General features: G+C 46.9%; 1 protein-coding gene across 1 annotated transcript; it reads left to right on the plus strand.

Annotated features, from left to right (window-relative positions):
• Positions 1 to 25,582, plus strand: LOC146172208 (uncharacterized). Its single transcript, XM_084585746.1, has 4 exons — positions 1 to 111; positions 6,197 to 6,380; positions 14,917 to 15,094; positions 25,315 to 25,582. Exons 2-4 carry the CDS (start codon positions 6,236 to 6,238, stop codon positions 25,382 to 25,384), a joined length of 393 nt encoding a protein of 130 aa, XP_084441872.1. The 5' UTR covers positions 1 to 111; positions 6,197 to 6,235; the 3' UTR covers positions 25,385 to 25,582.
• Positions 25,583 to 27,331: the final 1,749 nt, after the last annotated feature.

Here is a 27,331-nt window from a genome sequence, read left to right on the forward strand (position 1 = left end):
GCGCACGCTTACGCATTCCATCCACCTGTCACAATGAAGATGACTGCAATTGTGGACGCCATGAGGCCATGAGTTGAACCAAGTAGTGGCGGCTATGATAGAACTGAGAAGGTAAGGCGAGGCAGATTTGTTTCCCGCATGCTGCGCGCTGTAATGAATTCGTTGTTGCGTAAGTTGTCTTGCTGTATACTGTCTTGCGTTGCTTTTATTTTCTTTTTTCCTGATGACGACATACATTCCTGCACACACTCGCGTTCGCATGCTGGCGCTATGTCGGGTACGTCTCGTGGCTGCCTGTAGTCGGGCACTTGGCCCAGTTCGCTTATGCAGCACAGGATCGCTTTACTGTTGATGGCTGTGTTCATTCATGTGGTACGGTTTTCAGCCATGAATGTCTTTCTACAGCATGATGCTGTTCTGGGCCCTTCGAGGATTTGCTGAATGCGTGATCAGAATTGTGTGGCCCTATCGCGTACATCTTCATGACTGTCGTCTGCTTTTCTGTCAAACTGCAGCGGTAATTAGCTTAGGTCTAATTCCATTGCATAAGCTGGCGGGCATTTGCTCTTTCTTAAGAGACACGTGCCAGTTTGGAATGATGACAAGTTTTAGGGTTAAGAGTGTAAGCAGCTTAATGTTCCAAATTTTTCTTCGTGTATGTGCGGCTCAATTGCCCGCGTGCTTCAAGTGAAATACTTAGTCTAAAAGTTGTTGCGGCTAGTCGCCTGAAAAACGTTATTGCATACGCAAAGCGATTAAAGCTAGCCTTGCATTGCAATAGGCACCGTGCAGGAGTAACTCGGGGTGCGACGCGCGCGCCCCTCGCGGCGGGAAGAACAGTTTGGTAGGGAGACGTGCGCCCGGCCGTGCAGCGGAGACGCGGCGGATCTGCTGTGCGTGGGTCGCATTCGCCGTTCGTTCTTTCGATTCGCGGCATTCTATAGTCACAAATGAATTGCTAGGTTGCAGTCCTTAAATTGCTGCTGTTGCACACATTTTCACTGGCCTGATAAAATATTTTTCGCGTCACCGAATAAGCTTTACGAAGCGAAGCGACGCTGTGCGAATCGCCGCCTTCCACCGAGCAGTGAGTGAGCCATCGACAGTGGAGCGAGCACTCAGCCACATTATGTCCAGCATTGAAGCAGGAAGTGTCGTGCTGTTCAAGTGAGCATTTGAAGCATGCTGTACCCTCTTCCGTGACGAGAAGCCCCAACAGCTTGCCCGTGGCACCCGAAGCTCTTTCTAGCTTCTGCGAGCGCACAGCAGCGATCCCCCAGGCTATCCAAGACGAGCCACTGCAAGTGGCTATAGTAGCTACTGTCTACTACATCTCCTCTGACAGAGAAGCAGTCTCTTGGGCGGAATGACGCAACGTCCACACTTTGTGTGCTGGGGGGAGGCGTCCGCGCAAGCTGTGTGTGAATCTCTTGGGGAAACAAATCTCCGGCAGCCTTACATCCGTGCCGTCACCTTCATGTGTGTCCATGTAGAGAAGCCTCATAGATGCCTTGGTTCTCTCGTTTCTCTTCCGCAGGCTTGAGAAAAGGGACAAGATGGGTTCAATTTTGCCGCACAGTACCGTCTCCAGTGTCAACCATAAACGATCTAGGCTCGCCCGAGGGTGCCACCATGGTTTCTTTTCGCTTAAAGTCCATCACTCATACTTCATCCCCTTCCAGAAGGTTGGGAAGTTGCCGCACGCCATGTCGTTAGTTTCTTCGCTGCTGCTCGTGGTATTGGGTTTCAAAATTCCAGAGTTTAGTGACCTCTGGCAAATGGCAAACAAGCATTCTGGGAATAAGAGGAAGCTTTGCCCTTAACCGCCTCCCTATCAATAGTTCAGAGGGGCTGTAGCCATTTTTCAATGGAGTCTCCCTGTAGGATAAGAGGGTCAGGTAAGGGTCTTGAGTCTTCTTCATTGAAGTTTTAATGATTTTCACAGCAGCCCCGGCGAGTCCGTTGCTCTGAGGGTAGTGTGGACTTGATGTGATGTGTTTGAATCTGTATTCTTGAGCAAACTTGAAGTCAGAGGACTAGAACTGCGGACTATTGTCGGAGACCACCACCTCTGGAATGCCATGTCGGGCAAAAATTGATTTACAGTGATTGATCACTGCACTCGATGATAGCTTCTCTAGACGAGTCAGTTCCGGGTATCTGGAGTAGTAATCAGTCACAATCAACCACCAGTAGCTATTGAACAAGAAAAGGTCCATTACAACTCTGCCATGATCTTGACTGAAATTCAGTACTCCGAAGCGGCATTTTGCAGTTGCTGGACGTCTTGACACATTCTTGACAATGTTTTACGATGGTTTCGATATCTTTGGCCACTGTAGGCCACCAAACGGAGTCCTTTGCGTGAGCCTGTGTCTTCGTGATGCTGAAGTGACCTTCGGGCAAAAGGCACAAGATTTCTTTTATGCATGTGAGTGGCACCACCACACGAGTTGCGTAGAGTAGCAAATCGTCTTCTACGGTGAGCTGTTGACGATGCTCGTAGAAAGCTCTTACGTCCAGGGGCAAACCTTGTCAGGAAGGCCAGTCTTTTGTGCAGTGTTCTCGGAGATATATGCACACGCGATTGGATTTCTGGGCTTCTTTTAGCCACTCAAGGCAGTGCTGCTTGATGGGGAGAGTTGTCCTCATGCAGCGGACGAAAGCTTCGACATTGCTCTCTAGCTCTATGTCGCCAGTCTCCTGCACAGGTGCTCTAGAAAGTCTGTCGGCTGCGAGGCCTTTCCCGGGTACGTATGTCACTTCATCCTGATACCTCATCATTCGCACCTTAAGCATGGTATGCATGGTGGTCTGCCTTGCCAATGCACTGCTTGCTGCCATTGTGCAATGCATGCAGTTGTCGTGGGTCTGGTTGTGGTGGTGGTGCCTGTGGACTGCTGGCTAGTGTAGCACTTCGAGGCATTTCCAAGAAAGTGTCTGCACCTTTCGGTGAAGACGAGACGAGGGTATTCCTGGCCTACAGCTATACAAGTATATGATGTCAGACACTTGTTACAGTAGAATCTCGGTGATACGAAATTCAAAGGGAGACTAAAATTTTCGTATCACCCGAAATTTCGTATCACCAAAAAACGAGCAAAATCCGTTTTCAAGCCTTCCAACAGGTACGAAATATTTATTTTCTTTGAAAGAAATCGCGTATATCCTTCTGCACCTTCTTTTCCGCGAGATCTGATAACAGAGTTTTGAAAACTGAAAAATTGGGCCGCTGTCTTCTCCCGCACAGACTCGGAGGTCACGGCGCACCGTAGAACATCGATGGCGTGCATAGTTTCTGCTGCCGTTGGCGGTGGGTCATCAACGCTTTGGTCATCGTCATCTTCGTCACTGCATGGAATGCCAGGCTGTGATGACGCTTCCTCCGCAATATCTTCAACCGTGCGGAGACCACAGGTGGCGAGGTCGTCGTCCGCGGTGACGAAATCGTCAACGCAACAGTCGACGTCAAGTTGATTCCAGACATCGATGGGAATCGGGTCTGGCACTTGCGAGGCAGTAGCCACAGCGGATTTGAAAACCCCACACTTCGCGAAACAATTAACGATGGTCGCAAGAGTGATACAATCCCAGGCAATTGCAAGAAAATGCACAGCGTCCAGAAGAGTTATCTGGAGGTTCGCGTCCTTCCTTTCTTTCTTCGCGAGGAGGCGGCGCACCAACAAAGCTTTGAAATGGTACTTAACATTCCTTATAATCCCAGCATCCAGTGGTTGCAAATGACTTGTTGCGTTCGGGGGCAGGAACACCACTTAACACTCTGTAGTGTCATTTGTTTTGGATGGGCGGTGCACTGGTCCAGCAGCAAAACTATTTTTCTGTTGTGGCTAGACATCTTGCGGTCGAGGTACGTGACGAATTCCATAAACAAAGAAGACGTCATCCATGCTTTTTTGTTCGCCTTCTAGACGCAGGGCAATCGACCGGCTGCCTTAAAGCATCGGGGCTTTTGATATTTGCCAATGACTGTCAGCGGCATCTTTTCCGATCCATCGGCGTTGCAACAAAACAAAACTGTGATACGTTGTTTGCTCTTTTGTCCGCCCCGGCAGGCATTGCCTTTAAAGCACAAACTTTTTTCGGGCTGGAGATAGTAAAACAGCCCTGCTTCATCTACATTGAAAACATCACGTGCCTCATATCCCGCTATGTAAGACGGCAGTGTGGTTGTCATCCAGTCTTCCACGGCGCAGGCGTCGACTTTTTTTCCTTCGCCACAAACGGTCTTGTAGGGAAGATTATGACGCACCTTGAACCGGTGAATCCATCTACCGGAGGCCTGAAAGTCACCAATTCCAAGTGTGAGTGCGATGTCCGCTGCCTTCTCACGAAGCACTTTTCCGTCGATGTTGACGCCGGCCGCCGTGACCTCTCTGAACCACGTTAGAAGAACATCTTCCAACTTCACATGGTGGGCGGTTTTGGCTTCTTTAGAATTCATCGCGAAGTACTGCACATTCTGCATAATTTGGTCGTGCTGACCAACGATCGTTGACAACATTGACAGCTGCAGGCCTAGCTCCTTGGCCATGTCAGTGCGCCTTTTCTTGGGCTCTTTGTCCACCTTATTTAAAATTTCCAATTTGTCTTTAAAGGTCAACGCCTTTCTCTTCCGTGACATTGCAGCATGATGTACCTTTTCGCGTTGCCGAGATGATCACAAAACGACGCGCTATCAATGCGGTGTCAGCCTCAACAAACGAGAAAACAAAGCAACGTGTAGCAACGTGTTGCCGCTGCAGCGGAGACTCCGGAAAGCGGAAGAGCCTGGCCTGCGGGGTGGCGGAGAAATGTGGAGAGGGCCGCAAGGCTGTGCGCACAACTAAAAAAAAAAAATGCGGGGGGGAGGGGAGAGAGAGAGAGAGCGGGGGGGGGGGGGGGGCAAGATATCGCCACCTTCCTTCGCCAACTTCGCTGCTGCCGCGGGTTGCCAAGCCGGTTTTTTCCCGCTGTAATTTTTTTTCTTCTTTCGCGCGCGTGTGCGTGATCCGTGCTATCAGTGCTGTGCCGCTGCGCACGCTTTTCTCGCTGTGCGTGTGTGCGTGGGCCTCGACCGGTCGTGATACCGAAGTTCGTATCACCCGTAGCGAAAAGAAAAAGTGTTCGGAACATCTGATTTTTTGCCCACTGAATGCAATGCAATTCGGCCGGGGAATTTTATGAATTCGTATCACACCAAATTTCGTATCAGCAGAGTTCGTATCACCGAGATTCTACTGTAATTCGTGCGTGGGCCGGCTTGCATCAGTTAATTCAGAGGGCGATCACGTCGAAGTACAACCCGCTAGGCTATCGCTTGTTCAAATTGACCTCCCCATACCTGAATTTCATAGAGCCGCGGTTCCCGTGCACCTCAGGCGTGCATGCTAAGGCAGGTTTAAGGAAGGTCGGGGAGTCACCTCTATCCTGTAGTTGCCATCGGGGCACTCTCATCACCTGGTCACACCGTTTCAGATATCTCAACTTGTGCCACTGGTTTATTAGTTCGGTGTTGGGACGGTGCCATGCAGTTATTTTCATATTTTTCATATTTAATGCAAAGGGGCCATTAGTGAAAACGCTTCACAGCATGGATCACCGTCCATATGGTGAAGCATCCTCAAAAATGCAAGGGGAAAAAGCTGACAGTGTACTAAACAAAGCAGTTGATGAAGCCAAGAGAAATTGTTGTCATTTAGCTTTCATTTTAAATGTATATACGGCTATATTCCAAGTGTTCATTAAATAAAATTGCTTTGATGCAAATGGTTTTTGGCAGTTTTTTCTGCCCATTCGATAATTCAAACTTTGGGATAATTAAATCGAACAATTTTCCGGTCCCTCCTTGAAGGGTGAATTAGCGAGATTTTAGTTGTGAGGATACATTAGGAACTTGCATCAGTTTCCGGTCACTTGGCTTTTTTCTGAAAATTAACTGTTATAAAGGCCAAGTGCTACTTCATCTTCATTTTTCCGGATCTGCTTGAGCACAGCCATCTCACATTTTGGTCGGTGCAAGAAACGTTCTGTGCAGTATCAACACTGAAGACCAGAGAGAAAGCTTTTATTTAGTTCAGTTCCTAAGGATGAAAGGCAGAATTGTGCTGCTGCAGTGGTGTCCATGAAAACTGTCTTGTCCACTACTACTCCGCTGTCACCAGTATGTTGAGTCTGCTGTGTGGCTTGCATCCTGCAGGTGTACAAGGCGATAAAACTGAAGGACTGCATATCAGCAATGCAGATTCGCTATGCGGGCGCCAAGGGCATGCTCTGTGTCAACCCCAAGCTGCCCAATAAGCGGCTGTGCTTGCAGTCAAGCATGCGGAAGGTTCCCTGCACCAGCTGGGAGTATCTGGAAGTGATCAAGGTTTCTGTACCACGTAAGTACTGTTGGCTTCTCTGGCTGCCATTTTGCAAAGGGACTTCAGGAATTGGTAAATGCGATAAGCACAGCATTCGAGTGCAGGCTGTGCATGGTCATCATCAGCCGGACTATACCCATTGCAGGGCGAGGGCCTCTCCCATATTCCTCCAAGTACCCCAATCTTGTGCTAGCTGCACCCACTTAACTCTTGCAAACTTCTAACTTCATCTGTCCGCCTTTCTGCCACCCCCTGCGACACTTTCCATTCCTTGGTACAGTAGAATCTCGGTGATATGAAACTCAATGGGAAGTGAAAATTTGTGTATGACCCGAAATTTCGTATCATCAAAAAATGAGCAAAATCAGTTTCCAAACCTTTCAACATGTATGAAACATTCATTTTCATTGAAAGAAGTCGCATATACTGCGCCTTCTTTTCCGTGAAATCTGACAGCAGAGAGCTATGAAAGCTGAAAAATTGGACCGCTGGGTTCTGCCACACAGACTCAAAGGTCACGGCGCGCCGCAGAATATCGAGGGCGTGCATCGTTTCTGCTGCCGTCGGCTGTGAGTCATGACTGCTTTGGCCATCATCTTCGTCACTGCATGGAATGCCAGGCTGTTGTGACGCTTCCTCTGCAATATCTTCATCAGTGCGGAGACCACAGGTGGCGAGGTCGTCGTCCGCGGTGACGAAATCGTCAACGCAACAGTCGACGTCAAGTTTGTTCCAGACATCGATCAGAATCGGGTCTGGGATTTGAAAATCCCATACTTCGTGAAACAATTAACGATGGTCGCAAGAGTGATACAATCCCAGGTCATTGCGAGAAAATGCATAGCGTCCAGAAGACTGATCTGAAAATTCATGTCCTTTCGTTCACCTTCGTGAGGAGGCAGCGCACCAGCAAAGCTTTGAAATAGTGCTTAACATTTCTTATAAATCCAGCATCCAGTGGTTGCAAATGACGCTGTGTTCGGGGGCAGGAATAGCCCCTTAGCACTCTGTAGTGTCATTTGTTTCGGGTGGGTGGTACGCTTGTTCAACAGCAAAACAATTTTTATATTTTGGCAAGAAATTTTGCGATCAAGGTACCTGACAAATTTTACGCCTTTTTATTTGCCATGTAGATGCACGGCAATCCACCGGCTGCCATAAAGCATCAAGGCGTTTGATACTTGCCAATGACAGTCAGTGGCATCTTTTCTGTCCTGGCAGGTATCGCCTTTGAAGCAAAAACTTTTTTCGGGCTGGAGATTGTAGAACAGCCCTACAGCCCTGTTTAGTCTACAATAAAGACATCACCTGCCTCATATCCTACTACAGTCGAACCTCGATATATCGAACAGCGCGGTGATTGCAAAATAGTTCGATATTGCCGGAATTCGATATACAAAATCACGTAGAAAACGCGTCAAAAACTAGTACAAATCATGGCACAGTGGCGCAATAAATACTCACTTGAAGTTTCAAACAAAGTATTTATTCCTTTGGCTTAAAGTACTGTAGCAGCGTAGCTTGCTTCAAATTGGCAACCGCGTGCTTAACCACGGCGTCCTCAACGTAGTCTAAACGGTCCACAAGCGATAGTCCAGCGCCTTCTATTGCGCCGCAGTAGCGGCGTACAAGGTCCAAAGCAGCTACAGCCTCAGTTGCAGTCGGGAGCGGGGCAGCGCTTACGGGATCAATCTCGGCAGCGTCTTCGTTTGGCCGCTCAGCAGTAACTTCCGCCGCAATCTCTACATCTGTCAACTCCGCCACTGTTCCGGTGCTGTCATCACCGCCAACGAAGTCATCAATGCACATGCTGTGTGGCTCAGCACCGACAAAGCGCTCCAACTGGCTCCAGGTTTCTTTGAGCTGGCATTCTTCCTCTGTGCTGTCGTCCAACGCTGATTCTTCAGTTGCTTGCTCGGAAGCTTCTTCAATGCGGCTTACAAATCCCGCATGCCGAAAGCAGTGAACTACTGTCGACTGCTTGACGCTGTCCCACGAGGCTTTCAGCATTTGAATGGCACCCAAAAGGTCTATCTTTAGCTCTTGGCCCATCCGCAGCTTGAGAAGCAAAATGTCGATCAGCCGACGTTTATAAATGGATTTGAAAGCGCGAATGATGCCCTGGTCCAATCGTTGCAGCTTCGACGTCGTGTTCGGCGGCAAAAACTTAATTTCAATGTTGCTCAGCTGGACATCAGTGTGGTGTGCTGTGCAATTGTCAACGATGAGGCAAACTGTCCGGCCTTGACGCGCCAGCTCCGAGTCCCATGCCTTCAACCATTTTTGGAATATCTCCCGAGTCATCCACGATTTCTTGTTCCATGCGTATGTCACCGGAACACTGGGGCAGTTGCGCATGCATCTCGGGGTTTGGAACTTGCCTATGACAAGTGGCCGCAGCTTCGTGCTGCCGTCCATATTCCAGCCAACAGAACTGTAATACGAGCCTTGCCTTGCTTGCCGCCGTGGCACTTGTCTCCGCACGTGTCGAGCGTTTGTCGCGGAAGCATTTGCCAGAACAGGCCCGTCTCGTCAGCATTGAATATCTGATTGGGCTCATACTTGACGAGAATCTTAGGCCACTCTTCTTCAAGCCACTTCTTGATCTCGCCTTCATTGGCGTCCTCACTTTCCCCCGAGACTGTCTTCCCGACAAGGTTAAAGCGGGCCTTAAAACGTTGCAGCCAACCGCTGCTGGCATTGAAGTTCTCGGCACCGAGAATGAACGCAAAGTTCTTGACCTTCTGTTGTATCATCGGTCCCGATACAGGAATATTCCGGGCCCTTGCATCGATGAACCATTTGTGCAGCGCCTTCTCAACGTCTTCAAAGGCAGCTTTGCGTACCTGCCGCGCCTGAGTGCTGGTTTTGTTCCGCCTTGGCCTTTATGTCACTCTTGTTTTTCAGCAGAGTGCTCAAAGGGCTCCTCGGTATGCTGAAAGCTTCGGCAACGCTTGACTTTTTTTCACCATTTTCAACGCGGCGGATCACTTCCAATTTCGCAGCAAATGTCAGGGTCGTCCGCTTCTTCGCGTTTGCAGCCATCACAACACTGACCACGCCGTGACAGGCCTAGGCCACACACGATAACGACTGGCGCAGCACAAGTGGCGGCGCCGAGACGCGGTTAGTCGTTGACAAACTAAATCAGGCTAGCTACCCTAGCCCGGCCAAGCCGCCGCGTGCATACGCCGCTACGTTCAAATGACGCCCTCGGCACGACCGATGTATGCAGCGATCGTGCGCAGCAGTCGGGAACGCCCATCGCGCCGCCGCTATCTTCGAGGGCGTTGAGGGAAAGCTCGCCTCCTGTCAACAGAGTGCACATGGTTTGGGGTGGTGGAGTTCGATTTATCCATTTGGCAACCGACGCCGTTCGAAATAAAAAATTAAAAATGCATGCGATTTTCCGCGGGATATAGAAAGTGTTCGATATAATCAATAATTCGATATATCTGTGTTCGATATATCGAGGTTCGACTGTATATAGGAGGGCAGCGCTGTTGCCATCCGGTCTTCCACGGCGTAGGCGTCAACTTTTTTTCTTTCGCCACGCAATGGCCTTGTACGAAAGGTTATGCCGTACCTTGAACCGGTGAATCCACCTACTAGAGGCCTGAAGGTTAATTCCCAATGTGAGTGCAATGTCTGCTGCCTTCTTGCGAAGCACTTTTCTGTCGATGTTGATGCGGGCTGCCGGGACCTCTCTGAGCCACATTAGGAGAGCCTCTTACAACTTCAGATGGTGGGCAGTTTTCGCTTCTTTTGAATTTATCATGAAGCATTGTACATTTTGTATAATTTGGTCACGCTGACCAACGATTGTTGACAACGTTGACAGCGGCAGGCCTAGGCCATGTCAGTGCACTTTTTCTTGGGCTCTCTGTCCACCTTATTTGAAATTTCCAATTTGTCCTTAAAGGTCATTGCCTTCCGCTTTCGTGACATTGCAGTATTCTGCAGGGGAGACTGAGGGGTGGTGGAGAAATGTGGAGGGGGCAGCAAGGCACAACTCCGCCGGGCTGGCTGGTTCGTTTGCAGTGAGCAACAACGAAATAAAAGAGATCTCTGCCGTCAACTGAGGGAGAAACGCTTCTTCACCAACTTCGCTGTTGCCGCAGGTTCCCAAGATGGTTTTTCCGGCTTTCTTTTTTGGCATGTGTGCGTGATTCGTGCTGTGCTGCTTTTCTTGCTGTACATATGCGCGAGCCTCAATGGTCGTAATACCGAAGTCCATATCGCCCGTCGTGAAGAGAACAAGGGTTCGTAACAACCAAATTTTTTGCCCATTGAATGCAATGCAATTTGTCCGGGGAATTTTATGAATTCGTATTACAGTTGAACCCGGATATTCCGAATTTTGGTTATACCATACTCGTACGCATGGAATATCCCCTTGAAAATCTCATGTAAAAGTATAGGAAAGCTGCGTCATATATCGAACTCAATTTCACCGGTCATTCGATATATCAAACTCCACAGCACGCATTGGACGGTGCAACTTCCCCAAAGACGATCGCATCATCGGCCGTTTGCTGCATGACGTTTTCAAGCTACACGCGGACGGAATGAGAGGGCGCAGATTGGCGACGGCGGGTCTAGGGCAGCGCCGCGCCCTTTCCCCAAAGGCGCCCGCATCTGTGGTGATCGCTGCTGCACGCCATAATGTGACATTTGCAAGCTATGTGCGGGAAGGAACGAAAGAGCCAATGCAGCAGTGGTGTTCAGGAGAGAAGAAAAACACGATAGAGCGAAGCGCAAGGATGTGCCCACTCATCTCTCCGCTTTCTCTCTCTTACCCGGTCTCCGTTCGCAGCAGCACGCACTATGCATGCGCAGACAAGCCAGCACAGCCTGTGGCAGACACTTTCTCCAGTGTGTGTTGGGAACGGTCTGCGTGCGGCGGCTGACGCGCGATGCGCGTCCATGAAGGCGTCTCATGTCGTCGTGCTGCACATGCGTGGTTTCGGACACAGAAGCGGCAGTTTCTTTTTCCCTTTTTTTGGGGGGGATTGGGGTCGTTCATCCTTGCCGTAGACAGGCCGAAGATGGGCAGAAACACGCAAACAAACAAGCTCTTGTTTGTTTGCATTTTTTTTCATCCTCGTTTTTCGCCCTGTACATAATGTTACTTGTCGTGCTGAACGTGCCGCGCAGCGTAAGCCATGGCTGCTGCGAACGTCTTTTTTTTTTGCAAGTCGTTCATTCTTTCATCTATGATTTAACGAAAGCACGCAGTCAGCTGCGATTACGACACCGACTTTTAGCATTGTTTTTTTTTCAAATGGCATTTGCAGCTATCGCACTTCCAATGATTTTGTGGCAGTGGACTACGCCCGCCCCAAGTGGGACGTGATAAATCAAACCAGGCTTGTGCAATCAAGCCGTCACGGGCACTCTGCCATGTTCGCTCCCTGCCACCACTGGATCTATCAAACACATAGTCAAAAGATAGACATGTCCTGATGTTATCGCTGCGTAGCATCTTGACGCGCTGCCTATAAATGAACGGTGGATGCGACGGTTGAAACGAAGAGACTCTCCTCCGAACATTTTTTTTTTTTTTTTTTTTTTTTCAGATTCTCGGGGCCAAAAGTTGGGGGTGGGTTAATTATGCTACTGGGTTGACTACGCGACAAATACCCTATCATTTTTCACGATCCCAGGTGGCGTCTCAAGACAATTTTTGTATCAATATATCGAACTATTTTGCTATCCCCGTCGAGCTCCATATACAGTCGAACCTCGTTATAACGAACACGGATACAGCAAATTATTGGATATAACGAAGTAAAAGCAAAGTTTGGTTGGCTGTGCTTTATTTCTATGGGAGTTCTATCTGTATAACAAAATGAAAAACTGAAAATTTGACACTAAATCGGTTATAACGAAGCATATTTTGTATTCACACGACACAAAATCCGCAAAGAAGCAAAAAAAAAAAACATTTTCAAAACGCTAAATTTCGGTTTTATCAATCATCTCCACCTAAAATGTGTTTAAATCACCCGCGCTTTCGCACGCCACGCTATCTAGGGACCGCGAGTGAATCTAGCATCGTCTGCCTGGCATGTGACCTGCACGTGATCGAACCACCGCCCGCGTGCCCCTGCCCCTACTTTTTGCCGACCCGCGCGTGTGCTCACTTTCCTCGAGGTCGTGCCGTCGTTTTGCAGCATGGCGGCGCGATCTCTACTCCGAACTAAACGTTGATAATCCCGGCAACATCGCCATTTCTTACTATGGTTCCTGGATGACACGCGGACATTCATCCCACATCGGCGTCGGTGTAGTAATTGAACTGTTCAGTGGCTTGATACTTGATTATGTTGTGTTGAGTAATTTCTGTGCCGGGTGCAAGTTGGGTCTAAAGGAAGATGACCCTTCGTATGAAACATGGGCAGCCAGCCATGTATGCCAAAAAAACAACGAAAAAGGCAGGAGAAATGGAAGTGGAGGCCACCTTGATATACTGTTCAGCAGGTCCCTCAAGCGCCACCAACTGCGGTACACTACAGTGCTGTGTGATGGTGACAGCAAGACATACCTCGTCTTGGAGCAAGAAAAAGGTGTATGGATATACAGTCGAACTCGGATATATCGAACTCGAAAGGGGATCGTGAAATAGTTCGATATATCGATAATTCTAATACAGAAATCTGCTTGTAACGGCACTTACGCAAGAAAACGATACTGTATTTGTCGCATAATGAACTCACCCTCCACTTTTGCGCCCAGAATTTTGAAAAAAAAAAAAACGTTAAGGCCAGCTCGCTCACATGCAAGCGATTAGCGATCTCAGCGGCGAGTGGCAGCGACAGAGCGAAAAATTTCCAACTTGTTGGAACTGCGTCCCTCTCGCTGCTCGAGCCACCGCGGCAGCTCAAAACAAGGTTTTTGTGTTGCGGCAGCAGAAATCGCGAGCGTTTTCGTTTGCATGTCGATGGCGCGCGCCACTTCGTTTTGGTCGTCTCATCCACAGCTCATTTCTTGGCAGCGTGCCAAGATGCTGCGCAGCAATAACGTCACGGCGCATTTATCTTTTGATAGCTCCTGCGGTGGTGGGGAGTGAACTTGGCAGAGTGCCCATGATGGCTTGATTGCACAAGCCTGGTTCGATTATCACGCCGCACTTGGGGCAAATCATGATCGCAGCTGACCACATGCTTTTGTTGATTCATACATGCAAGGATAAATGACTCCCGCAAAAAAAAAAAGAAAAACTTGCTTCTTAACGTCTGCAGCCACCATATTTTACGCTAGCTGCGCGTACAGCACATCGGCAAACTGACAGGAGACCTCATCAGTAGGCTGACCTCCTATTATGGATGGGCCCTAATGACACACAAGAGACATTGATGCCATGCACAGGGCAGTAATGGCCACATATCATATCACATCCATTGATGCAAAGTCTCAACACAGTTTTTGCCCATCAGGGCCTAGCTCCTAGCGCAAGCAAAGTTCAGCAAAGTCTAGGGCTGAGCCAGTGCCTAAGCATCCCAGAAACCTGCCTCCCCAAGTTTTCGAGGCCCTGCTTCCCATCTATCAGCGGTTATCAGACAAGAAGCTGCTTGAGAGATGCCTGCACGGCAAAACTCAGAACAACAATGAAAGCTTCTATTCAATGATATGGGCTCTGGCACCTAAGGCGTCCAATGCCTCGCTGTTTGCTGTAGAGGCTGCTGTAGCCAAAGCCGTAATAAAATTCAACGCAGGTAGCTCAAATTCATCAGCAGCCATACTCAGTGAGATGAGTCTAAAACCAAGCATGCAAAGCGAAAAGTGCATGTTAGAGAAGGACTTGCGCAGAAGCAGGGAATCTGCACGCAGGCGGGCAAAATCTGAGAATGTGCAAAAAGCCCTACGAAAGCACCATATTCATGGCAAAACCCAGTCAGAATATATGCCAGGAGCTTATTAGTCATTTTGAAATGAAATTTGCACATATTTTTCACATTCCCTCATTAAATTTGTTTTGTTTGTTTTTTGTCATTTTCTCAAAATTGTGTTTATCGTTGATGTTCAAAGCTTGCTCAAGTCATTCTCGGCACCTAGGACAGCTAGAGCTACAATTCTTTTTGCAGTGTGCAGCTGAAAGCACGGGGCAAGCAATGCTGGGAATAGTTTTTATTTTCACCTTCAAATTTTTTTTTCCTCTTAATTTTTCACCTCCAGCTGCCATTATGGGAGCACTAAGTTCAGTGAACTGTTAAATCTATATTATTAGATCAGTTTGAAAACTGCTTCCAGTGTTGCATTTATCAGACACTGCAGTATCTACTCTTATATTAAAAATAAATTTCTGATGAGTAATTTTTTTTCATTGTTTGAGCAAACAATGACATGAAATTTCTTAATATCTCTGGAATCGATTGGCCGACAAGAAAAATAATTGCATATTTGAAATAAGCAAGAAAAACTGGACAAGTATGTGCAGTTTCATTAAAATTGATCTGTAAATAAAAACAATGTCTCTAAGATCCATATCCCCCCTTAAGTATACTGGGAATTTGTCAAGGTTGGAGAATGTTTCATTTCGTTTACTTTCCAGGGGCAGTGACCTTAAACAGACCTCTGATCACCATCCTGGAGCAGCTTGGCGTGCCTACAGACACATTCCTCCGGCTGCAGCAGGATATGATACTCGAATTCACTCATGCACTAGCCCACGAGTCCAGTGCGGGGTTCCTTCCGGTCACTTTTTCTCGCTGTCTACCGAAATGCAGTGGGTGAGTTCACTGGCTTTGTCACAGCAGTGCGTCAATGTGACAGTCGAGTGACAGTGCAAAAATTGGTACTGGTTCGTGGTATAAGAACCACACTGCTTCAGATCACAAGACTTGTGCACTCATGAATGGGGGGGGGCAACTGCAATGCTTTGCAAATAAGCCCTAGTGAATATGAAAGTTTGAAACTTGCATATGCAGAAGGTTTGGACACTTGAAACAATAAAAGTGTGACGTGAATTGAGTCTTATAGCAACTGTGGTTTACAAATTACTCGAGATTTTACATATTACATGTCCCTACCCTGAAACCATGGGCACTGTTGAAAATGACAGGCCAAAGGAGTTAGACAAAAAAAAAAAAAGAAATGTTATGTGGGGTTTTTATGTCCCGATGCAGCAGAAAAAAAAGAGGCCATGCTACTACCAAGTTTTACCAGTTAGAGTACAATCTTTGTCATGATACATGGCTGATCTTGAGTATTGTGCAAATCAGTGAAATTCCATGGTCAAACTGCACTGTATACTATGTGCTACGGAGGATGTATGAATATTAAATTTTTGGTTGCAAAGTGAATATGAGTAATTAACATTGGTTGCAAATTAAATTGATAAGCCAAGTACCAGGCCATGGGAAGCTTGTACTCATTGAATCGGAGCACAGGGGATCGAACCCAGCACCTTCAGCATGCCTGTAGTACAACTAGGCCACCGCTGCAACCTCACATTTCCACAAGAGACTCTGAAGAGTACAAGATATTGTAAATTTTCTTTTCACCCATTGTTAGTGTACGTAGTATGCTACATTTGTAATGTTTACTAGAAATCATATGCGAGGGGGGGGAATCATAGTATTTAGAGTAATATAAATTGTTTTGTAGATGATATAGCCTTCTTGCAATGTAATTACTTTTTTTTTTACTGTCCTTTGGATTGCAACTGCGTTCAATGGAAGCAAAATCCACATCACTGTTTAACTTCGTTCTCTCGGGACAAAGAAATTTAGTGCTTTTTTGATGCATTGCAAAGGCAGCCAGGCACCTTTTACTGGAAACATTGTCAGCAGTTATTTAGGTGCCACACACAGCTGCCAAAACACAAGATGACATGCAAGGCAGATTCAAGAGCAACCTGAGCTGCGGCAATACAGTGCCAGTTGTGGAATGCCACCTCGAATGCACCTTTCTAAACAATACATAGCCTGGGGCCGTATCCAAGGGAGGTTCCTTTTGGGAACCGTTTTCTTTCATGATGACGTCAGTTTGATGTCAACGAGACTGCAGGTTCCACTTTGGGAGGAGGGTGGGAAAGGCGACGACCAATCAGCGTGAGCACCAAATCTCGGGCGTGTATGCGACAAGCATGTGGCTTTTTCTTACACCGAATATGCCTATCGGGTTGGTGTCAAACAAGAAATAAATCTCATAATTACGTAGTAAATCAAATTAGATAATAGTAGACTGAAATATTGGTGCAAAACTTCCTGTTAACAACTGCCACAGCGTTTTCTTGGTGCACAAGTACCTTTTTTCGCAGCTAGATGGTGTTGCACGCACATTTGTCTTCTTTCTCGTGCACAGTGAAAATTTTGCTTGAATTGAATAAGTTCTCTGTTTTCACAAAGTGGAAACTATTCGAACAGCACGGTCTACAACACCCATAGTGATGCGTAGCCTCCAAATCACGCTAGCTCTATGACTGAGGAGATACTGTCACCATCGCGGCGCACAAGTGACGTCATATGGGGGCACCACGCCAGCACAACCGCCTACCTGTCTTGGGGGGCTGCGTCCTCAGCTTTGCCAGCCACTCAAGCATTTTCAGTGCATGTGAAAATTTCGTGAATGGCTGTTAGTATGATGAGAATGCAGCCGATGACACCGGGAATTTGGCCACATTCCAGACATTGGTCAGTCTTCTCTGTGGTGGCTAGAAGGGGGAGGGGACGCCAACGGCGCATGGAAGCTGCTCCTCCATTTCAAGCCGAGCGTAGGTGGCGCTGTTGGCCGTAGTGCAATGCATGGTACACGCCACTCGTCTTGAACCACGGTACTTGAGCATACGCATGCCTGCCGCTCATGCAGCACGCGGCCTTTCAGTGATGTCGCAGGTAATGGTTTAGCTCATTAAACGCTAGTCGAATTTGAATTCGACTGTTGTGCCCATGGATGAGGGATCGCATCCCGACCGCGGCGGCCGCTTTTCGATGGAGGCGAAATGCAAGGCGCCCGTGTGCTGTTTGATGTTAGTACAAGTTAAAGAACTCCAGGTGGTCGAAATTCCGATGTCCTGCACTGCGGTGTCTCTCATAGCCCGAGTAATTTTGGCACGTGAAACCCGACAAGCAAAACCATTAAAATCGATTTATTGGTACTCCAATACTTCTGGTGCCGCGAGCATCAGCGTATCTATATAAGCTTTATTCGCGAATCCTTTCAGTTTCAGGAATTGAAGGGTCTGAATGATTCTCGTCTGGTCAAGATAGTGCATGTCGAAAGCAGGAGATAGACCAAAAGAATAAGGATGGAAAGAAGTTTCTGCTCCGTGCGGTCGCATTTTCTTTTTCAACGATGTTGTTTATTGCCCCGGGGCATAAAAGAATATGTAAGAAGAAAATTAAAAAGGAGTATTAAACGAAAGAAAAAAGGTTGGCTGTTCTTTGGTCGATGTTTTCCACCTCCTTCAGTTTCAAAAATAGGAAGCATCAGCATTACTCCTAAAATTTGTGATTGGGGTTCCAAACAAGAAAACAAAGCATATCAAAAATTTATTGTACATCATAGTAATAGCAATGTACTGCACATCATACCATTCAGGGTAATTCAGAATAAAAGATACATTTACACACGCTTCTGTGTAATTAGAAAGAAAAAACATTAAACATTGAATACCAACACTGCATCGCTTGACACTAAGAAATGGGGAGGAAAGGATATCACTTTCCACTAAAACAAGAATTAATACATTCGACCTTGAATAAATATGCAACTTACAGCACCCTCCTAAGTTCCAGCATATTTTTTCTTTCCTGCGTAGCGTTGCACTGACAGTTCTGGGCTTTAAAATATTGAAGTGGAGCCTAGTAAGAACATAAACTTAATTTTGTTTGTGAGGGACATACTGCGATTTTTTTTTGCGCTGGATTTCATCTGTATGGCAAAGTTAGGCACTCACATTAACATGCCAGCAGCGAAACACATCTTGCCATAAACAAGAAATCACGCTGACAGCTGCGAACAAACAGGAACGCTGCCATGCCGTCCAGACACCGCGAGAACCTGCACATGAGTGCGATCGTGTGACTGCATCGCCAAGCTGACCGCAGCGCCACCACGGCCTTTGCGGCAGCGCATGAACCAGAGGATCGCGCTTTCTTGGCGTATACGCCGGCGCTGGCGTCTCCTCCCCTTCTAGCCACCACAGTCTTCTCCCTATCTGCTGATGTAGAAAGCGAAAAAAAAAACCCAGCCAGCACACTTACCGACGTGAATTATTTGCCTCGGGCACTGCGGGAGCCTAATGGCTGCCTTTCTACTAACAGAGAGCTCCCGATCGCAAAGTAGTAATCGGAGTGCATAGATCACCTTCGCTTTTGGCAGCAGTGCCTGTCGTGCCTTCGCCAAATGTACTGCTCGCGCTACCCCTTCGTACCCACTTCTCATCACGATCGGCACAGGCCTACTGCTTTAATTCGTCAGCCTGACGTTTGGCTGCAAACCCGCCTTAAGCATGCAGAAGGCATCATCTTGTTCCTTTTGCCGCCTTTTTTGACTGCGGCTGCAAAGTGCAGCGAAAAGGAAAGGATGCATACGCGGCGTCATGTTTACAAACTGCATGCGCAGACCGGTTCCCTATTGAAGCGAACCAACTCTCCGAGGCTCCTGCACCGCACGACAGAATGGTTCCTTTCAAAGCAGTGGCCACGCTTCGTGACGTCATCGAAAAGCGCGAAGCCACCACCGGAAATTTGACGTCATGCCAGACATGACAGCAGTCAGCCAGTTAGGAGCGGCAAAAGGAATCAGTTCACAAACAGGACCATCGCGGGATCTGGCCTCTGTTAAGCCCTCGAGCATTGTTGTTGCCGGACTAAAAGCCATGTGATGGGCCAAATGCTGTGGCAAACCAGAGGCATCAACACGAAACCATACCATTAGATGCCATTGCTTGAGGGCCGCACTGCACCAATGTTTCTGTTGTACACTTTTGTTCTTTATGTGAACTGAGATAAGTAGTTTATGGGTTATAACTGACAGAGTGAGAGCAATCAAAGCAGTCACTGCGAAGCAGCTTCAGCTGTGCACGTGGGCCACAACTTCATTCCTTCTGTTACCTTCCACAAGCTGAGTCGCTTCTGCATGAACCACATATCTTATTACAGTGGTTGAAGCAAGATAATCGCCGCTTGTCAGCCTCAAATCTGTCAACTGCAGGATGGTGCAGCCCAGTAACATGCCGCATGCAGCTGCAGTTGGTTTTGGACCCACATGCTTGCTGTCAACGTAGCGGTTTTATGCAATGCGTGACATTACCATGCGTGGGCTTTTGTTGCGTGCTAGTTGTCGATACTCTGAGTAAAAAGCAAGTTAAACCATGTGACAAGAGTGAAATACTAATGTCGTAGTGTTTTGTCTTGAGTTTAGATGAACAGTAAATTCAGTTTCTGGATGTTAAGGAGGTTCAAATATTTCCATGCCTCTAGATGGGTTGCAGGAGCTAGGACCACAGGCAGTCACTATAGCGGTTGGGCCACAACAAGCTTGGCATTTAAGCGGTAGCAGCGATGGAAGTACTGATGATTTTAGCAACTGGTTATTTTGCTATCGCCAAATGAGTGGTGCAGTCAAACCCATTTATAATAATGCCGATTTTGATGGCATATCAGATATAACAATGGGCAGCCACTGCACCATCAGATTTTCCATGTGTTCTATGATAAAATAAACCACTTACTACAATGGCGTCACATTACATTGTTGGATATAACAATCAGATATGGTCACCAAAAGTCAACAAAAACTTAAATGCGACAGCCACAAAATCACCCACTGACACAGAGACGCCGACAACGCTGATGCAGCAGACAAAAACGAAAATCAGGACAGAGCGCGTCGAGCCATTGTGTTGGCCGGGTGCGCCGGGGAAGCTTGCATGCTGCAGACATGAGGGAGCACTCCTCATGCTGAGGAGGAGGGAAGGCCTAAGGCACTACTAGCCACTGCATTCTGAGGGAGAGGGAAAGCAGAACATTGTACAAGAGTACAAGGATGGCGCAAGTGTGCAACTTGGTGCGCAAATACGGCCTGATGCAACTGACAGTATCTGCAATCATCTGCAACACGCTCAAGATTGAGAATGAAAGTGATTCCAGTCCTGCCCATGCAATGGACAACGCCGAAAAAGGGTTCGACACGGGGCGTGCAAAGGCTTAGAACAGGCCCTCTACCAGTGGTTCTTGAACGCCTATGCAGCGAACCTGCTGATTGGTGCCTTCATTTTAGTGGACAGAGGAACTTCGCATACCTCCTGTGCAACACCGATTTCCAGCCTGGGGGTGTTTGGATTCAACGGTTCAATTTGAGACATGGAATCGTCTACAAGGCAACCGTGGGAGATGCAGGATCGCTTGGCGTAGACGCTAGGCAGAAACGGCTTGAGGAAATGCTTCCTTGCATCCAAGAAGCTTACGCTGTCTGGGAATTGTACATTGAGGACGAGACAGCCATTTTTCCAGATGCTACCATCGAAGAGGCATGCTGCCAAAGGCGATTCCTGTAAGGACGATCCCTTGTAAGGGTGGCAAGCAAAGCAGGTTGCACGTGACCATTTTCATATGTGATAACATGGACGGCAGCGACAAGTGCCCCACCTTCGTCATAGTCAGGGAAATCCAAAAATCCCCGCTGTTTTCGTGGTGCCGTGAGGGTCCCAGTTCACTACCATCACAATGGAAAAGCATGGATGACAAGTGCATTTTTCCACGAGTAGCTGGTCGAGTTTGATCAGCGTGATGGCAAGAAGGGGGCATTAGTGCTCGACAATTGCCCTGCGCACCAGACAGCTCAGAAGCTGTCGCATGTGGAAGTTTTTTTCCTCCCATCTAACACCACTGCAGGCTTGCAGCCTCATGGATGCCTGCCTGCTTCAACGCGCTATATCGCCGACGTGTTTTGCACAGGCTCGTGCTGAACCTCGACATTTCTGTCCGAGAACGGCGACCGGCGACAGACTTGAAGATCTCGCTGCTGATAGCAGTGCAGTTAATTTTTGGGGCATGGGTAGAAGTAAGCTCCTCCACCATCATGAACTGCTTCAGGAAAGTGGGCTTTACTGGAGATGCCGGCAACGCGGAAGGTCGAGTAATTCCTGCTGACACAGTGATGACGGAACTTTGGTCTACAGTGAGCGGTAGTGACAGCGACGCGTTGGGACAAAGAATTTTTACGTGCCGACGATACAGTCGCAACAGATGAAGAGCTGACAGACAAGGCTATTGTCACAGCAGTCACCTCCAAAAACCTTCCACTGCACTATGTTCAGCAGTTGGATTCCCTGCTGAAAGATGTCGGCCAGATTGCCGTGAAACGGCAATGCTTACAGATTACGAATTTCTTCCCACTATGAAATAAGTGTAAGCTACCTCGTCATTAAATGCGTAGTTTATAACGTTTTCTTTGTTTTTTCGGCCTAAATTGGTTATAATAATCATTTTCGTGGCACTTCAATGGCGTTATAAGTGGGTTTAAATATACCAGCTAACTGTGCCACCACTAATCTTTATATGCTACCAAGGCCAATGGTTGTAACTATGGCTTGGAACTGAAGTTAGTGATAACCGAGCGTGTTTATGCAAGTTTACCTATTATATGCGATACGGTGGTGCAGTGATTACAATGCCAGACTACTGTACAGGAGTACCCGGGTTCAAACCCGACCGCTGATGGCTGCGTTTCGATAGAGGCAAAACGGAGTGGCATTTGTATGCTGGCATGGGCGGGACACAGTGTGAAGAGAGGATAACCGATGGTCGCTTAGTGTAACAAACTGAATTCCAAGGGAAGGAAAGCATAGCAGGGTGCGGCAGAAAGTTAGGTGGGCAGATGAATTTAAGAAGTTCGCAGGGGTCAAGTGGATGCAGCTAGCACAGACCTGGGTTAATTGGAGAAATATAGGAGAGGCCTTCGCCCTGCAGTGGGTATAATCAGGCTGATGATGATAATGATGATGATTTATGTGCTGTGCAATGTCAATGCACGTTAAAAATCTCCAGGTTGTCAAAATTACTCTGAAACCCTCTACTGCAGTGTCTCTCATAGCGTGGGTCACTTTAGGACATTAATCCCTAATAACCATCTAACCCATTACTATGTGCACGTTATTCTGATCATTAACGTGACAGCAGTGTCAGCTTGGTTGGGGTGACCCTGCTGCTTTTGTGTTATGAACTGTTCAGCGGGCCTCCTGTACAAGACCTGCATCGCGCTGCCTGTGGATCGTGCCAGCAAAATGCTTGGTATAGTTGACACTACCGGGAGGCTTCAGTATGGCGGGTGGGTGTCATGGGTATTCCTGCTCGAGTGCTGACAAGATCTTAGCGGTGCCGAGCCCAAAGTTATTATCTTGACGGGAAATGGTGCATCCACACCAGAAACCAGTTATAACTCACTTAATAAGTTGCTGTTAGCCGCGGGGCTTAAAAAATCTTCCTAAAACGTTTTTTTTTCTTTGTGGATTTCAAACAACTGCATTTTTGAAACGTCAGCATTTTGAGCAGTATATCTGGTTCTGGGTCACCTGTCGCCATAATTTCTTTATCGCTGAAAAGATGAATGCACATGCAGTATTGCTTACTTTAACCCTTTGACTGTTTTTGCTGTGTGGGTACTGCGGCCGCATATCGTTCAAAATTTTAGGAATATTCGACGCTCAAAGGGTTAAAGGAGTGTTTTTTTCAAAATTATCAGAATTATCAAAAGTATTTGTCTTAATCACCGAAATGTCATTTTTCCTTGGCAAGTTTGACGAGCCATAACTTTCATCCAAATTTTTCTGGAGTGCTCATTTATGCCTTATGCAGTCGTCCGTGACTCTATGCTATTGGAAGATAGTAAACAATATATCCTGTGGAGAACTTTTCTAACAATGCTTTCTCTAAACAAGAGACAAACTTTTCTTCAGTAATGAAAAAGCTTCTCCAAGGAAAGCCGCAGAGGAGAGCTATTAACACTGTCCCGTTCAAGCCTTAAAGGCCCACTGTCCACCCTCCGGTCGAAAATATTTTCTTCCCCGTTGACTGTGAGACTTCACCCCTAGAACACAAGGCCGCAAAATGCTTTTGAAAAGAGTAACTAATAATGCAGTTACAGCCACCGCAATCGCCCGATTCTGTCATGCTTCTCTCCTTCCGTTCCCTCGCAAAGGTCTTTCACTCTCCTGCCCGAAGTCTAGCCTCCGCAAGACAAATTCCGCTTCCTCCGCGTTTGGCGGGAGGTGGGGCGTGGCACTCCGCGAGCACAAAAAAAGAAAAAAAAAACGGCCGAGGGAGCGCACGCCGCTGGATTCAGTCTGGCCGTGGCGAGGGAAAAGCGCGCAGCGAGCAGTAGACACCCATCCTTCTCCCGTCGGTCAGCGAGACGGACCAATGGACGTCGTTTGCGGTACGTACGTCATAACTATGGCGCGTTGGGCCAGCGCAGGAAACGGGGAAGCTGGCTTCCCGAAGGAGAGCATGAGAGAGCTTTGAATTGTATTTTCGATGCTTTGCGGCGCGCGTGTCACTAGCATTTTGCACAGACTATCTCCGGTACCTGATCGAAACACTGGGCTCCTTTGCTTAAAAGGGCCTACCCTGGACAGTGGCCCTTTAAATCCAGAGCTTGAACGTCCTTCCAATTTTTTCAAAAAACCACCCGACTTAGCACAATTTCAAGCAAACATGTGCAAGCAGTCTATGCCGTCAAGAAGGCAACGTGCCGGTCTTCATCCTTCACCTTCAGGGGCACTTTTCGGTTCACGCAATTCATGTGATAAAACACAACATTACACACAACGTTAAGGACACTCCTCCAGAAGACGTGATATATTGACAGGGAAGGAAGTATCCCGAGGACCACCACATCTCTTAATGCTTCTCTGTAAACAGAAACTACTACTTTGATATGCACCCTTACCTAGAGACTTGTGCACCTGGTTAATTCAAAAATGAAAGCTTCTTAGTCTTTGAAGGTGAATCCTTAAAATGATTTTTAAACTTTGAAGATGTACTTGCCTCTAGACTTCAAAATGAATTTTTATGCCTGGTCATTCAATTCCCACAATGATTTTGCCGGAACGAACAGAGCAACCCTTCTTATGTAAGATGCGATATTTTGACAACAAAACCTATTGTCAGATAGCACTTGTGAGTGTGTGCCATTTCTCATAATGTGTCATTTCTTTTTTATCAGTCAAAATTTGTCGAATGGTTTTTGACAATTCCTGTCATGCTGCTGGTGGTGCTTGTCTCGAAGTTTACGATACCCTTCGTCTTCTGCAAACTACTGCACCTCCGATGAGTAAAATTGTGCAGGTGGTTATGTCAGAAAGTGGAACTGTCACCCACTGATAAACATCTGGGCATAACAGAGCTCAGGAACACTGCATTTGAAGTCTGAATTTTGAAGTTTCTTTCATATTTGCTGTTTGAACTACGTTGGTGGCATTGGTATTGCTTTTTCGTTAGAAGTTGAAGAAGATAAATCGTGCGTGTACGCATACTACTGCATCACTAGCTGGTTGTGCTCCCATATTTCACCCCTGACAGTATCTCTGATCCTTCCGATAACTCCTTGTTTGGACTTGTTTTTAGTGGTAAATGGAAAATGGAAGGAATAAACTGCCCGGAAAAGCCAACCATTCATGATGTACTCAAAGAAATGTTTGGAAAATTTTCATGATTTCATCGTCATCGAACCACATTGGCAGCAGCGGCAAGAACTGTGGCACAAACACACATACTTCCTGAGGGTGATCAATGAATGTTTCCCTATGAGTGAAAGAGTGCTTCTAGTGAAGATATGAATGATCAACTAGAATAGAAAGACAATCCTGTTGCACAAGAAGCTACAAACGTGAAACATGCTAAAAAATATAAAATGCGCTTTCCTGGAAGCAGATATTGCAACCGTTGTTACCTTTTGCATTCCATTGTGCATTTCTTTTACTATAGTCCTTTTTTCTTCGCAGGTCAGACCAGGCTCTGCACTCCTCCTGTACAAGTCAGATGGTGAAGAGTACCCTGGAGCTTTCTGTTTAGAAAGCAAATATTATGCGTGATAATATTGCAATTTTTTTGAATGAATACTTTAATAAAATATACGTATGATGTTGACAAGTGTCCCCTGACTTCATCGGTAATGCAAATGTATGGTAAGCAAATGTTGGGCACCTGCTTGAATTAGGATGCATTCATTCGTTTCCTTGTTTCCTCTCTGTCAGCACAGTTCCCTGTAACAAAAACAAAATATTTTCGAGGGCTAAAAAATAAAAAAAGAAATTGGCAAGATTTTCTTACCGAAATTGTTACAAAATATTCTTGATGGTACCCATATCCACAGCTTTTGCACTAAATAGCTACTATTCTGCAGTCTTTGAGACCAATGTTAGGTGCTGTTTTAAAAAAGGAAACCAAATCAACCGCATAAGAAAATCTACAGTGAGCAGGCTAACTTAGAATTATTCAGTTAGTAACATCTCTATATTAACATGGGCTGCCGGCTTAGATAGCTGTACATTCAAAATGTGCTGGGAAAATGCAAGCTGTATGCTCTAATGTCGCCTTTACTTTGGGTAGATGGCTCCTGCTGAAAGACTCGCTTCGACGCACAAAGTGGTGTGATATTGTCAAGCTTAAAAACTTGAGCCTGTGGCAAAAAGGCAGCTTGCAACATGCGCATGTAACGAGCTCCGTTGGCTTTCTCTCGTTGAGATACAGCCCAAAAAGCACATTGTTAACTAGCCCACTCGCAAGTACTAGTGAGCAGCTTCTAACACTGCCAACGTTTAGCTTGCATAAAGGAACACCTTGCCTTACCTACCTAAAGTAATGGTACTTTAGATTGGTGAGCAAAATCTGTACGGCAATACCTTTGGGCAGTGTGGCTTTGAGTCGTAGGCTGCACACTTTTTGTAGTCTTCCCCACTTCTTTCCCATAGGTATTTTGCTCATTGAACTGCATGCTTCATTGGTTTTTGATTTTAGTGATGTTAACTCATTATTAAACTAAGTTTAGAGGTTAACTCTGCAGTGTGCTGTTTTCTGTCACTGCTCTTTGCATATGGCAGCTTTGATGCCTTCTCCATTGTTATTACGCTATGAAGAAAATTCTCTATTTCAGTATAGTTAGCATGCCAGCGGCACAGCTAGAACTCCGGTTTCTACAAGCAGGTGACATCTTTTCAGATATTCTGGAAAAGTACTTTCATTCCTCGTCATGATGATGAATACCTTTATTTACACCTATCAAGATGTCTTCTTTTTCAGCAGGCGAGAATTCCATGAGATTCAGCGGTGTCCAGAGCCAGATGGATGATTTTCTTTTGGACGTCTTTGTTCTCGCCGATCATTAAAGCCTTCCAGGACTCCAAATTCATGTCTGGTTCATTGTATCATTGTACCATGTGTATCATGCCTGCAATTTCTTCACAGTGTTTGCACCATGGGTCCTGTATCATCGGATGCCATCTGCTTAGTGCGGGTGGGTTGGGAAAAACCTCTGCCTGCAACTTTCTCCGTATAACCTCTTCTTTCCTGCTTAGAATTTTGTCTGCTCAAGGCAATGACTGTCTTTCTGATCTGTAATGATTGAGAATATTATGATTTTTTTAGCTCCCAGCACTGAAGGGGCTCGATGAGACCGCACTGGTATCCTGGTATGTAAGTTCATGGGCCAATGCGTGCACTGTCTCGTTTCCTTGCAGGCCCTCGCGGGCCGGAGTCAACACGAGGTTAATTAGCTCCACCGGTAGCAGTCCGGCAGCCAGAATTTTAACTGCTTTGGCGGATACCCTGCCTGCATTGTAGTTTCGGACAGCCGATTGGGAATCGCTTACAATCACCCTTGCATTCTGTTGAATGAGAGCCGGCGCAATGGCCACCTCCTCAGTCGATGTTGTGTCCCTCTGTCAAAGGCTGTAGCACAAGACCTGGTCCCCGTCCTCCCTGGTTGCGAGGGCTACGAAGTCCATTCTGTGTTCATATTCC

The sequence above is a fragment of the Amblyomma maculatum genome, unplaced genomic scaffold, assembly GCF_055883805.1.
Source record: "Amblyomma maculatum isolate TAMU_Amacu unplaced genomic scaffold, ASM5588380v1 scaffold_13, whole genome shotgun sequence".
Classification (NCBI taxonomy): Eukaryota; Metazoa; Arthropoda; class Arachnida; order Ixodida; family Ixodidae; genus Amblyomma; species Amblyomma maculatum.

Bases quoted from the DNA above. Each gene is read 5' to 3' on its own strand.
- LOC146172208 (XM_084585746.1), top strand. From the start codon at position 6,236: ATGCAGATTCGCTATGCGGGCGCCAAGGGCATGCTCTGTGTCAACCCC. The intron at 6,381-14,916 runs GTAAGTACTGTT...TTTACTTTCCAG, and splicing joins GATCAAGGTTTCTGTACCAC to GGGCAGTGACCTTAAACAGA. The intron at 15,095-25,314 runs GTGAGTTCACTG...TTTTCTTCGCAG, and splicing joins TGTCTACCGAAATGCAGTGG to GTCAGACCAGGCTCTGCACT.